General features: G+C 40.8%; 1 protein-coding gene across 3 annotated transcripts in view; it reads right to left on the bottom strand.

Annotated features, from left to right (window-relative positions):
• Positions 1–3,069: 3,069 nt before the first annotated feature.
• The window catches only part of NRDE2 (NRDE-2, necessary for RNA interference, domain containing), a 76,215-nt gene continuing 66,158 nt past the window's right edge, over positions 3,070–13,126 (bottom strand). For 2 of the 3 annotated variants that reach the window (XM_043547866.1, XM_007055455.4), the window contains exons 12-14: positions 12,065–12,203; positions 5,438–5,509; positions 3,070–4,779 (exon numbers count right to left, since the gene is read on the bottom strand). In XM_043547866.1, the coding sequence (XP_043403801.1) occupies positions 4,654–4,779; positions 5,438–5,509; positions 12,065–12,203 (337 nt within the window). In that variant the 3' untranslated portion in view covers positions 3,070–4,653. Of the gene's footprint in view, positions 4,780–5,437; positions 5,510–12,064; positions 12,204–13,126 lie in introns of those variants that run through there. The other variant, XR_005225582.2, reaches the window with a different exon arrangement.

Consider the following 13,126-nt stretch of genomic DNA (forward strand, 5'->3'; position numbering starts at 1 on the left):
ACTGAAAAGAAAGCACTGCACGCTCTAGCTCATAAGCACTTTTCTCAGTGAAAAGGCCTATTTGAAGAGGAAAGTACAGTCGTGTTGTGGAACTAAATTTAACTTGGCAGTATATCCAATTCCATGGAAGGAAGGTGGAAATTTGGCTCAGGATGAATTTCACACAGTAGGCTGGATTCTGAGCTGGTGTAAATCTGTGTTGCTAATGGAGCTACACCAATTCACACCATCTGAGAATCTGATCCTGTATCTTCAGGCTCTTATACCCAATAGAGAGGAGTGGATTTTAAACTGGACTACTGCACTGAATCTTACTGAATTAACTAAATGGCTGGTCCCAGAATCAGATAGCACTTCCCCTCAGTCTTTTACCCCTCACATTCTCCCTGTCCCCTTTTCCCCTAAGCAGTCCTCCTCAAACTTCCTCCTGCTCCCTACATCTCTTGAGCTTCTTGCAGTTATCTATCCAGGCTCCTGATTTTCAGTGGTTCATAATTTGGGCAGGTTAGCAAGACCAGGGCAACCCCCCTCCCAAATTTCTAGACCCTCCTTTCCCCTCCCCCCAAAGCCTCCTTCTTTTACTGGGGTTTCAGGATTGCAGAGCTCTTTGTAGTAGAGAAAGTGCTGTATGATGATGGTTCCCTCTCACCCTCGCTTCTCTTAGCATCAGGTACTTCAAGCCTCCCGATACTGTGAACTGCTGAATAAGCACTAGGCTCTGTAGGTACATGCCCTAGGAACCTGGCTCAGTGAGCCGTATGGGAGCATGGTTAAAATGCACAAGAATCTAGTCTGCTGCACCAGGCACTTCTGCTCCAGAAAAGCGAGAAATCAAAGAGGAACCAGGTGCAGCTGTGAGGCTACTGAGAAAGAAGACTTCCCAGCCATCCCTCCCCACCCCAAGTTCCTCCCCCATAGGGCTGGGGTCAGTACCTGCATGAAGGGTCCAGGCTGCTGCCATTGCTGCTGCTCCCAATCTTCAGGCAGGGAGGTGGGACAAAGGTTTCCTCACCCTGCTCCTGCTTTTGCCAGCTAGAGTCTCCCTCCTGTCAGGCCTACTATTACCACTGCTCCATGTCTGCTGACAGGCTGAGGGAAGATGAGGAATCTGGCTTAATGCTCCATTGCTGCTACTCCAATTCTTCAGCAAGCCTAGGGCACCCTCCAGTACTAAAGGGGAGGACCAGGGCCTGGCTCACTGATACAGATCAAGACAATGGGTATGAAACAATGGGTTCTGCATGGCGAAGGAGCAGGGGCCGATACAAGGGTGATGCCAAACTTTCCTTTCATATGCCTGAGGAGTGACTTGTCTTACAGAGGCCCTGCAAAGGAATTCTTAAACATAGGGCTTGTGTGCTCTCTTGCTGCTTTATGATGGATAAAGATGACCTAAAAGATTTAAAAATAAAAAATCTGCTTTAAAAAACCCACAACCTTAGAAATGCCAGGAATATACAGTCCAATTCTCCTGCTTTTGCAGCAGAACTTGTTGGGTGTCTCAGAGATGCTCTAACCCCTTACCTAAAGAGTTAGGGATGTGGAAAAAGGACATTTCTAGAAACTGAGTAGACATGTAATGTAATATTTCTGTGACCCATGTCTTTTCTCCTCCGGCTAGCCTGACATTCAGCCCAGGCAAAATCATGGAAAGACTGATACGGGGTGCAATCAGTAACAAATTAAAGGATGGTAGTGTAGTTGACAGCATGGTTTTATGGAAAAATAAGTCTTGTGACACAAAGCTCATTTTTCTTGATGAAATTACAAGCCTGAATAATAAAAAGTAATTCGGAATATGGCACGCTTAAGACTTCTGTAAGGTATTTGACTTAGAACTGGACAACATTCTGATTGAAAAATTAATATAAAGAATACCAATGGAACATAATCCATGAAATGGATTACAAACTGACAAATATCAAAAAGTAAATTGTAAATGGAAAACCATCATCCAAGAGGCTATTTCACATGGGATCCTGCAGGAATCTGTTGTTGGCCCAATGCCATCCAATATCTTTATCAGTAATCGCGAAGAAAATATAAAACCATTTCTGTTAAAGAAGACACTAAAATTGGTGAAATGGTAATGAAGGACAGGTGAGTTTCACAAAGCAATCTGGATCACATAATAAGCTGGGCTCACTTGAACATGTGTTTTAATACAGCCAAACTGCCAGGAACACAGAATGTAGGTCACACTTACAGAATGGGGAACTGTATCTTGGAAAGCAGTGACTCAAATAGATTTAGGGGCATGGTGCACAACCAACTGAACATAAGCTACCAGGGTGAAGCTGTGGTTAAGAGGGCTAACTCAGATATACAAGCAGGAGAAATATCATGTAAGAATAAGGAATGGCAATTACATCTGCATACAGCACTGTACAGTAAGTTCATGGAACTGGGGGCCAGCCAGCCATTGTTGCTGCTCTTAGTCCTCACGTGCGGAGACAAGGGTCTGGGGAAATGGGCCTGCACCCACCACCCCCAATCTGCTTACACTTACACTTCTCAGAGGGTGGAGTGGAGTCAATGACTTGATCTTATGCATGAGAAATGAGACCCAAGAAATCACAAACTTTCTAGCTCTGGTGCTGGGAGAGGAGGAGCAGGGTAAAGTGAGCTAGAAGGAGAGAAAATGGACAAGTGTGAGCAAGAGGATGAATGTAGGGAGAGAGGCAGAGAATAATATAGAGCAGGAACTCCTGGAACTTCCCCATCCTATGGGAGAAAAAGCAAAGCAATGTAGCAAAGAAGAAACAGACCTCCAAGGGTGGGCAGAGTCTAGGTATGCCAGATCCTCTTCTACACCCCTATCATTGGCCACATCTCAAAGGGGAACAGAGAATGAGTTACTCAATTTTTGATCCACCAAAGAAACAGAAAAGTTAGAGTCTGACCTCTCCTCACCCACCACCCAGTAACAAGCTGCTAGCTCTAATCTGAGTGTTCCTGCCATCTCTCAGACTCACATGAAACTGGGGTTTTAGAAGTAATGGATTTTTTAAAAAGAAAAATATCATTGAATCCATTAATTTTGAAACAAAAATGTGGCCAAACTTGCACTTAATCAGAGCAATAATATGAGGCTAAATTTACTAAGTAAAGCAATTTAAGATCTTCAGTAAAAGTTGCTACAGAAGTATTATAAAATTTAAGAACATGGTCAAACATTTGCACATCCCCATCTCTATTCAAAATACGTTCACAAGATGGATAAATGAATTACAATGCAAACTAAAATGGACTTAGCCTGTGCAGCAATGCTAACAGATCTCATCAGCTGACCAGGGTTGGGCTGGACAGGAGCCCTCCATGGTATATCTCATTGCGGCAGAGATAAGTATAAGTGATTGAGTAGCTTGCACTCTTCCTTCAGAGTCGATACAAAACCAATACCCCATATGATATTAAAGGGCTCTGCTGTTGGAGGTAGTTTCTTTCACAGATGAAAACTCAGATCCTCATCATTTGCAGTCTTAACAACAAGGGAGCAAAATCCAGTGTCTTGTTCATATTTTAGCACTTTCTATATAACTAAATTCCCTATTTATTTTCGTCTGAACATAGTAACATTACACATTTGTTTATGATGGGAAGTGGAAAAAATATGCTATACACTGTTAAACAGTTGCCATGTTCCATCTTATATCAGTGTCGACTAGCCTGTAAAGTACAGAGTTGCTATAAACAGTCTAATATCCTGAGCAGTCATCTTAGGCACCTCAAAATAGAATTACCATTTCTTTCTCTCATGACAATTACCCAATGTATGTTGGGAGTACAGGGAAGTTAATTATAATAGCTTGCGTATTTAAAACAAAACAAAAACTTGCTGCTAGAAAAAATCTAGGTATTAAAAATGAAGATGTATACATTTTCCTCACCAAAATTAACATTTAAAAAATAAAAAATCCAAGTTCCAATGAAATTAAAATATTTAAGTATATTTTTCATAAATATTTACATTAGAATTGTCATATCATGTACACATGCAAAGACAAAGCTGATAACTTGTCAAACAAGTTTTGGCTTTTAACAGTTTATCAACTGAGCTAATTGTTGCTTGGATATTTTTTCAAGAGTTTTACTTATCTTCTTGTTTTGTACAGAGAGCAAGATACTGGAACATACGTGGATATTTATATAAACATCCACACCAAGCAGGACATATTTAGCCTGTTGACAGCAGCAGATTGTAAAGGGTACATTTGGCAGATGTTTACTTCCTGTGCTGCCTAGCAAACTGTAGTAGGCATGTCTTGACATTCCACTGAATTCAAGGGAATGGCTGTATTAAACTGTAGCATACGAGTTGTAGGTGGGGTCCAACAGCAAATTAATTACCGGTAAGTATCATTTTGTGGATTTCGCTGTACTTTCCAGAAAAACAGACGTATTTACATGTGTAAAGCAGCCCACTACAAGATGTGGAACAAATTCTAGGATATTTACAGCTAGTGGTGTGGCACAGTAATAGCAAAGTTTTTAACAAATTATTCTTAGCAAGAAAAATATGTGCATAGTCCGTTGAAGTCCCAGTCAAAGATAATGGTTGAAGACCATTATAGTTGGCCTTTTGGACATCAAAATTCCCTTTTTTGTTTGTTTGTTTTTTCTTTTTCTTATTTGTTCTTGCACCATCTTCTTTTAATCTTCCAGTAGCAATTCCAGTTCTTCTATAGGTACCCTTACTCTCAATTCTTTTTCAGTCATTAGATCTAGGGTCTCTTGCAGTTGATCTGGAAAATACTCTATTGCATCCATATACAGCACCTATGAATACAATTTAAAAAAAAGAACATTTATTCAGACATTTTTCTGTTCAAGAAAGAGGGACTAGACAGAAAGGAGTACATACAACTAGCAGATGCAACCAGCATTTCAGCATATGTATAAGAAAGAATAAAGATAGGGGTATGGACTATAAATGACTAGGTCTCTTATTCAGCATCCAAATGTAGGGTCTGAAATGTGCTGAATCTCTTGAAGCTCCTTTTAATTTCAATGGGAGTCACAGGTGCTTGCCAATTTATTTATTTATTTTCTGCAATTCTCTGAATTCCTTCTAAATTTGTCTTCTACATATTTCTGCTACTGACATACTCAGAATTAAACACGGTACTCAGAACACCATCTCTCCGGGGTCACAGGGAGGGGGATCGTCTCCATGCTTTATACAATACGATTCCTCAACTTATGAAATTGAAAACTGCACTGGCCACTTTATTTATTTATTGTTTACCCTGCAAATTTACCTCTCATTTGTAGTCAATCTTTGGTATCTTTTGACAGTAAGAGTTCCCTCACTTTTCCTTCTTTTCCCACATATGTATCATGGCTAATTACATCCTAAACTTTTCAAATTTATTTCTATAAAAATCTTCATTTCTTGATGACCAATTTAAATTTAAAAACAAAACAAAACACTTACCTTTGCCCAGGGACAGTTCTGAAGGGCTTTGTAAAACAGTCCTTTGCTCCTTTCTTTATCCCCTAGAGAAAACTGTGAGGGGAAAAAATCCATATTTCAAATAAAATGGGGCTGCTGAAGTGATATTTTATGTCTTCTTAGAAGCAGAGAAACAACCATGCAAAAGTTCAGACAGAGTTTCCCTGGTGAGGAGTCCTTTATGAACAGACTGTATAATAGGCATATATGTAATATGGTATATTATATTAATGGACTATGATATGAGCAATGCCTTTATGAGGTAGGAGTTGGCCCTTCATAACTCACAAGTGGCGGAGTGAAACAGAAACACATCAAAGAATGACTAAGAACCTGTTTGACTTTTCACTTGCAAGACAGCTCTTCTCTAATACTGCAGTCAAAGGTTAACATTAAGCAAGAACACAACTCATGGCATGGAAGCACGGGGCTCCAAGGCAAGTACATTAGCAACTGAGCTATACTATCTTTTCCTGCTAATCTCTAAATACTGTGTCATCCTAACTTTTCTCTCTCCTTAAAAAACTAGAATATCTAATTGTTCCATTTCCAGATTTTCCTCAATTCCAAATTTGCTAAGAAGTGCCCTGCATTTGTCCATACAATGTTAGTATACTGCTATTTGTATGCAAGTAATAATATTTACATGCACAACAATATTTGCATTTTATAAAGGGGTTACACGGGGAAATTCTATCACCTGCCTACAAAAGCGATAGTCCACAAAAAATGCGTGTGGGAATGATAATGCACATAGTTTCACACACACAGCAGGAGAAAGGGTTGTGGTCTTCTTGAAAATGTAGACTCTTTTGTTTGCAAAAATTAACTTTGCATCCGTGATAAATCTGGCAGGTCTAGCTATACAATTTATAAATTCAGTGTGAGATTATGAACAGTCTATCTTTGGCAGACTGCAAACTCCATTTTGAATATCTGGGTGTAGCTGTCTCCTCTGCTGTACTTTTGCCTCCATAATGGACAAAAATCCCACAGGGGCGTGATACAGGGTTGACAATAAAGGTTCATTAACTCGGGATGGTCCTCTATGCAAATATAAATATAACTGACAACAGATAGGCTCCCACCCAGAAGTGGTTTGTCAGAGGAGGGCACTGGCAACAAAGTCACCTAATAAGGGTTTGAGGTCACCTGACAGAGACTAGACAGTGATTAAAGGGCAGGAGTTGAGTGATTTGAGATCTTTAGCCACTTACAATAGGTATGGATACTTGGTGAAAGTGCCAACAAAAAAACCTTGCTGGAACTATGGAGAGCAAATTGGCCCAGTTTTATCGCACATCATCTTTACTGAAGAATCTTACATGGTATTTAGAAGAGCCATGTATAAAGCTTTCACCACATCAATTCCAAGAGGTTGTTATAATGTCTACATTCTCTATCTAGATAAGGAGCATGCAGAACTCCTCAATCTGTATGAAGAAAGTCGTGATCCAGACATCACCACACACCTTGAGACAGCTTGAATATTTCTAGAAGAGCAAGATGAGAGCAGGTTAACATGGAACTAAACACCTCAAGATCCAGCCACAAAGCCAGGGCATTAATCAGAAAACTTGGTGCTGCTCAGCGGCCTCCAGCATAGTGCCAACACCCAGTCTATCCAAACAGCATTGCTACCCACCTGATAAATGTTGTAAAGGCAGATAAGGACAAAAAGTTTGAAGGAGAAATGAAGAAATAATGATGGCACTAGAAACAGTGCATACCTAAGAGTGAAGACTTCAGCCTTTTGCCACAGATGAAACAGAAAGGGCAATCAAAACACTGAAAACAGATGATGTTAAGGGCTTGGTAATAGCTCAGCTGAATTCCTGAAGTGCCTGGGAAAAACTAGCAAACAATGAGTAGCCATTTTGCTATCCAGAGTCATCTAGAATTTGATGTAAGAGTCATCTAGAAGAATAAAAAGCCTAAGATCTAACACAGGACAAAAGGTAATAAATAGTCTTGCCAAAACCTGAGAAAGACAATCGAGTTGCAGCATATTACCACAACCTCATCTCTTTGTTACGATGTGTGTACAGATTACTTGAAAGGCTTATCCTTCAGAGAATTCCTCCCACCCCTTGTCCTGAGCGTAGATGAAACAGGTTTCAGACCAAACCACAGTATCTGTGGTCAAGTGCTGGCACTCACTGCCTACATCACAAATGGCTTCCAGACCAGGCAGAGGACAGGTGCAGTATTCCTAGACTTTGCTGCTGCATATAACACGATCTGGCATACAGGCTTAAGGTGCAAAGTGTCATTGGTCATACCATGATGGGCTGTCACAGGTGTGGAACTGCTGCTGAGATGCCACCAGTTCCAAGTTTCACATAGACAAAAAAACAGCTCCTGGAGGTCCCAAAACAATGGTATACCTCAGGAATCAGTTCTAGCACTGATACTTTTCATCCTCTTCACAAATGACCTTCCCTACACCACAGCCAGGCCTTTTATCTATGCAGACATCATCCGTCTGGCAGTGCAGGACCAGGATTTCAGTCACCTAGACAAAGTCTTCAATGCAGATATGAGAAAGTTGGTCCACTACTGTAAAAAATGGAGACTCTAAGTGTCAAAGACCATTTCCGGCTGTTTGCATCTAAACCACACATAAGGCCAACAAACAGCTCAACATCTTCCTGAATGGACTCAGACTGAACAACATCATAATGCCTGTGTATCTAGGTGTTAACTGGGCCACACCTGGACATGCAAGGAACACCTTACCAAGACCCCACTGCAAATAAAGACAAGAAACGTCCTGATCAGCCAGCTATCCGGTTCAAACTAGGGAGCCAATGCGAGGTCACTAAAAAGTTCCGGGCTTTCCTCGTGCTATTCTGTAGCAGAATATTGCTCCCCATTGTGGCTTAGCCCCTCTCACATAGGACTAGCGGACATGCACCTGAATGAAACTATGTATATAATAACTGGTACCATGAGACCAACCAACCTGGCCTGGTTGCCGGTCCTGTCCTATACTGCTCCTTCTGACATCAGTTGACAAGTCATCTTACAGAATCTGGGTCTAACACTAATTACAGAGGTCTCTAATCCACCAATCTACCATTTTAGCTCAAGGCACCCAATTTGGACAATTCCTTTTAACGAACCTCGATGTCACCTGCAGGCAGCATACTAGGAGGCAAGAACAAGCTTCCAACATAGCCTATCTCATGACAGATCCAACTGTCCAGACCCCTGGTTTTGACTTTCCACACCATCTGTGGGCAAAGCTCAATTGCTTCATATGTAGAGTGATAAGATATACTTCTAGTGACCATAAGTAGGGCTTTCATGACTCCCCCCATTGGTGCTGTGGCCAAGAAGATATAGATCATATACTTGCAGGCTGCATCTGTCAGCAAGAGCTGCCTGGTTTCCTCATGGACTTGCACAATGCCCTTCCCTCAGTTATTAAATGGTTAAGACACTTAGACTGGAACGTCTATGTAAATGAATGACTGGAACATCTATGTAAATGCAATCGTAACCAGCACAAGATATGAGAAGCTGCTGCAGGATCCTGATGAGGTAGGGCAAGCCCTGCCTATCTGAACACAGATGGGTCCCCAAGAACTCCTAAAGGAAGGATGAACTAAAGTGAGCATTATGTTCAGGTTGTTTGTTGTTTTCTATATGATCTATACTCTGTGTATTTCTTGTGCTTTAGAATTCTGTGTAGCGTCTGTGTATTTAACAGTTACACCTACCACGGGGCCCCTTGAAGAAGTAAACCAGAAGGCTCACACTTCTGTGTGGCATTCTGGGAGAGGATAGGTTCAAACTACAAGGGGAGACAGAGAGCTAAGCACCAGTTCCAATGATGGGGCAGTGGGCTGTGTGATCTCAGCGGGATGACAGAAGATCTGCACCCTGAGAGCATGCTCAGAAGCTGTAAGACTGTCCCTGTTCACTATGCCTGGGCTCTGTTCAGACTTAAAACAAACAGGATTTAGCAGCTGAATCCCCTCACAGCAGTCTGATGAGTGGCCAAGAGGGGGCTGCTCATCAGAACTTATGATGGCATCTAGCTAAAGGAAGGTAAATCCTCTTCCTAGAAATGCCAGCTTGGATATCTGATGGGGCAAGTACAGAACACAAAAGCAGCACAGAGCTTTAAAACAGAAGAATAAAAGGCTACAGCTTTGAGTGCATTAGTTGGCTAGTCTCCTTATTCGGTCATCATGTATATATAAAGATTTTAATAATTTCTTGTGAAGGGAATATTTTGAATTGGCCAGGTTTGAAAATAACTTTACATAAAGGGAAGTCTGTGGCAAATCTAGATCTAAACAATGCCTTCCTACACCAACAATTTTCAAAAGTTCCTTGGGGTCTTCAAGGAGCAGGACATTCTTCAACTGTAAGTGATTTAACATTTTCACTTGGTCTCACTACATTAACGATGCTATTAAGATCAACAGGTTTTGTGCTGAAGTGCAGGATTTCTATTTCACATAGATGAAATATTATTTGTAGATACCGATTGGGTTCTTTTGGATCACTAAACCTTTTATACTGTGTGGTGAGATTTATGAATGCTAGATAGCAACACACTTCATTTACTTGTCACAACTGAGCGCTAAAATTTACATCTCCTGTTGTTCAGCAAACAACTCTCAATATCATTCTGCCTCTAATTCTTTCTTAAAGTATAAATGGGATTTTAGGGGAAGGGGAATACTGATTCAAAATCCAACTGAATTACTGATTCTGTTAAAGATGGAGAAATACCTTGTTGAAAAACTTAAGACTGAATGAACTAAACACATCACAAGATCTGACAAGATCTACAGGACTTTCTGGTGACAATGGACAGACATAACATTTACTTTTAAGTGGTAATATCTGCAGAGCTGAACATTACTAAATAATTGGTTTTACCCCTCAAGAAGCTTTTTGGTGCCATCAATGTTAGGTGAAGAATTATTATTGCGTCTTATTCTCATCTGACACCAATAAATCTTCCACAAATGAAAACGTAAGGATCACATTTTATCATAGGTAGCATTTTTATCATTCAGACACACATGGTCCAAATGTGAAATCAATTTTTGTTTAGCGTTTGGGTTGTGACACTGGCAGACCAGGTGCCAGCTCATGCCAAGGCCCCAGGCCTCATTGAACACTGACAAATGCATAGCTGGAAACCAGTCCAGCTTACCTACGGGTTAAGTTCAGAATAAAAAAGCCCCCCTTTATCTTCCTTTTCTGAAAAGCTTGAACCAAAAAGTTGGGGAATGGAACATTTAGAGCAGCGGTTCTCAAACTTTAGCAACCTGAGGACTCCCATTAAAAAATTTTAAATTTTTCACGGACCTCCCCAAAGGCCCCACCCCTGCCCAACTTCTTCCTGCCCCCTCCCATGAGCGCGCCCCAGCCCCACTCCTCCCCCTCCCTCCCAGTGCCTCCTGCACACCACTGAACAGCTGTTCTCTGGCGTGCAGGTGGCACTGGGAGGGAGGGGGAGGAATTGATCAGTGTGGCCGGCAGCCCCAGACATGACTTGTGGACCCCCTGGAATACCCTTGTGGACCCGCAGGAGTCCGCGGACCACAGTTTGAGAAACCCTGATCTAGAGAAGTGATACAAGAGGGGTTCAGAGATCAGATCACTTTCAAAATAAGGAACGGGATTAAACTTTTTATAAAGAAGTGCCTAGCCCACTATGGCCATCTCAGCAGACATTTCCATTTTGACTTTACCAACAAAAACAAACTCTACTGGAGACATAACCATAATTATCGCATATAGCTAGTAAAGCAGCTACAGCTTAATCTTCAAGACCTTAAAGATCCTTATCTGCTATCAACCGAGTTGACTTCTATAATTTTCCTGTTTGTTCTTCCCTTTTCCTTAACTTCTGTCCACCTATCTTTAAACTGCAAGCTCCCCATAACAGGGACAGTCCATTCCTGAATGTCTGAAAAATTCCTACCACATTGTAGCCTCTGTCATAAGCAAACATAATAATACTTAGTATCTCTTACTTGCTAAAACTATGTTGCATGGACATTACAACTCTTCACTAAACCAAGACAGTTTAAATCAGCAGTTCTCAAACTAGGGGGCTGCAAACAGGTTTCAGGGGGTTTGCTGAGCCCCACTGCCCCACAGGGGCCAGAGTCTCGAGCCCTGCTGCCTGGAGCTGAAGCCCGGATCCCCACTTTCCCACTGCCGGGGGCTGAAATTGAAGAACACTGAAGCTGCAGAAAACAACTGTTTTTCTGCATATAAAAGCCTGAGCAACTTAGCTTTGCAGGGCCCCGGGCAATTGCCATGCTTGCTACAGGCCCCAGCTTATATATGCAGAAAAACAATTGTGGCACAGGTGGGCAGTGGAGTTTTTATAGCATGTTGGGGGGAACCTCAGTAAGAAAAAGGTTGAGAATCCCTGGACTAAATGACTGAACTGCATTTCCTCAAATAGTCCCTTCTGTAGAAACTGATATGGCTAACATGTGCACCAAACTTCAAGATGATAAATGTAAGCATCTTTCAACCCACCCATACCATATAGTGCCCACTGTTAATCAGAAATTCCAAATATGGTAAATATTATAAAACTAAGCCCAAACACTATTCTAGTCTCACCAGAAAATTCAAATACATTCTCCACAGCAACGGACAATGGGCACCGTTTTCACTCTGAATTGCGTGTTCAAATAAAGCTTTGATCCGATTTGTTAATCCAGTTTCAGGAATTGTTGAATATATTTCTCCAACATCTACTCTGAAACAGAAAAGAAAACAATATATACATGAGGTAAACAACTGTGTACTTATACAAGACGGCAAGAGCAATTTCACTGCTTCCATTCCACAGAAAATTGCACAAATGTATTAGGAACTTCATGCTACTTTCTCTGTTAACATTATCTGCTATCAGACTAAACTGATTTGGAATATATGCTGGTCCAACTGGTATTTTAATATATAAATCAATAAAAAGACCCAATGAGGTATTTATTTTTCTTTGTGGAAAGGACGTCTGGCATATCAAAGTAATTACCACTCTAAACTCAGAGTTGAGAAAAATTATCATTTTTTCTAGGTTATAATATCCTAATTCAGTGTAACCTGAGGGCACCTATGGATTCCAGTCTTCACCCAGCATGACATATCACTATTCTTCAGACATTTTAGCCTATATGTTAGAAGTAAATAAAACAAGGCTTTTAGCATCAACAATAGTAACACGTTTAAAAAAAATCAACATATGTTCTCAAGATTACGCAACATATTTAAATTGTCTAATGTGTTCTGCACATTCTGTTCTGCATTCAGAAACATACTGAAGAATGAATAACAATCCTTTAAGCAACTAATAAAAATAGCGTAATTAACACAGAATGCTGAAAACAGCACAAAAACATCAGTGATCGGAAATGAAATATTTTTGACACCATTTAAGAAGCAACACTGTAGTCAGCCTCAGTCACCTGTAGGTGCAAGTTCCCATAACGAATCGCAATGGAGTCTGGGGGGTGAATTAAAAGGCCAAAACAAAAACTTAATTAAGAATAGGTTTGCATTCAACTAACAAGGCTGGGGGGGTGCATTTAGCACGTAAACAAACTATACTAGCCTACAAAAAAAAAAAAAAAAAAAGTTAGTGACCTTCGATTTTGCTAGCTCCTTCTCCGTTCTCTAGAA

The sequence above is a fragment of the Chelonia mydas genome, chromosome 6 (genome assembly GCF_015237465.2).
Source record: "Chelonia mydas isolate rCheMyd1 chromosome 6, rCheMyd1.pri.v2, whole genome shotgun sequence".
Taxonomy (NCBI): Eukaryota; Metazoa; Chordata; order Testudines; family Cheloniidae; genus Chelonia; species Chelonia mydas.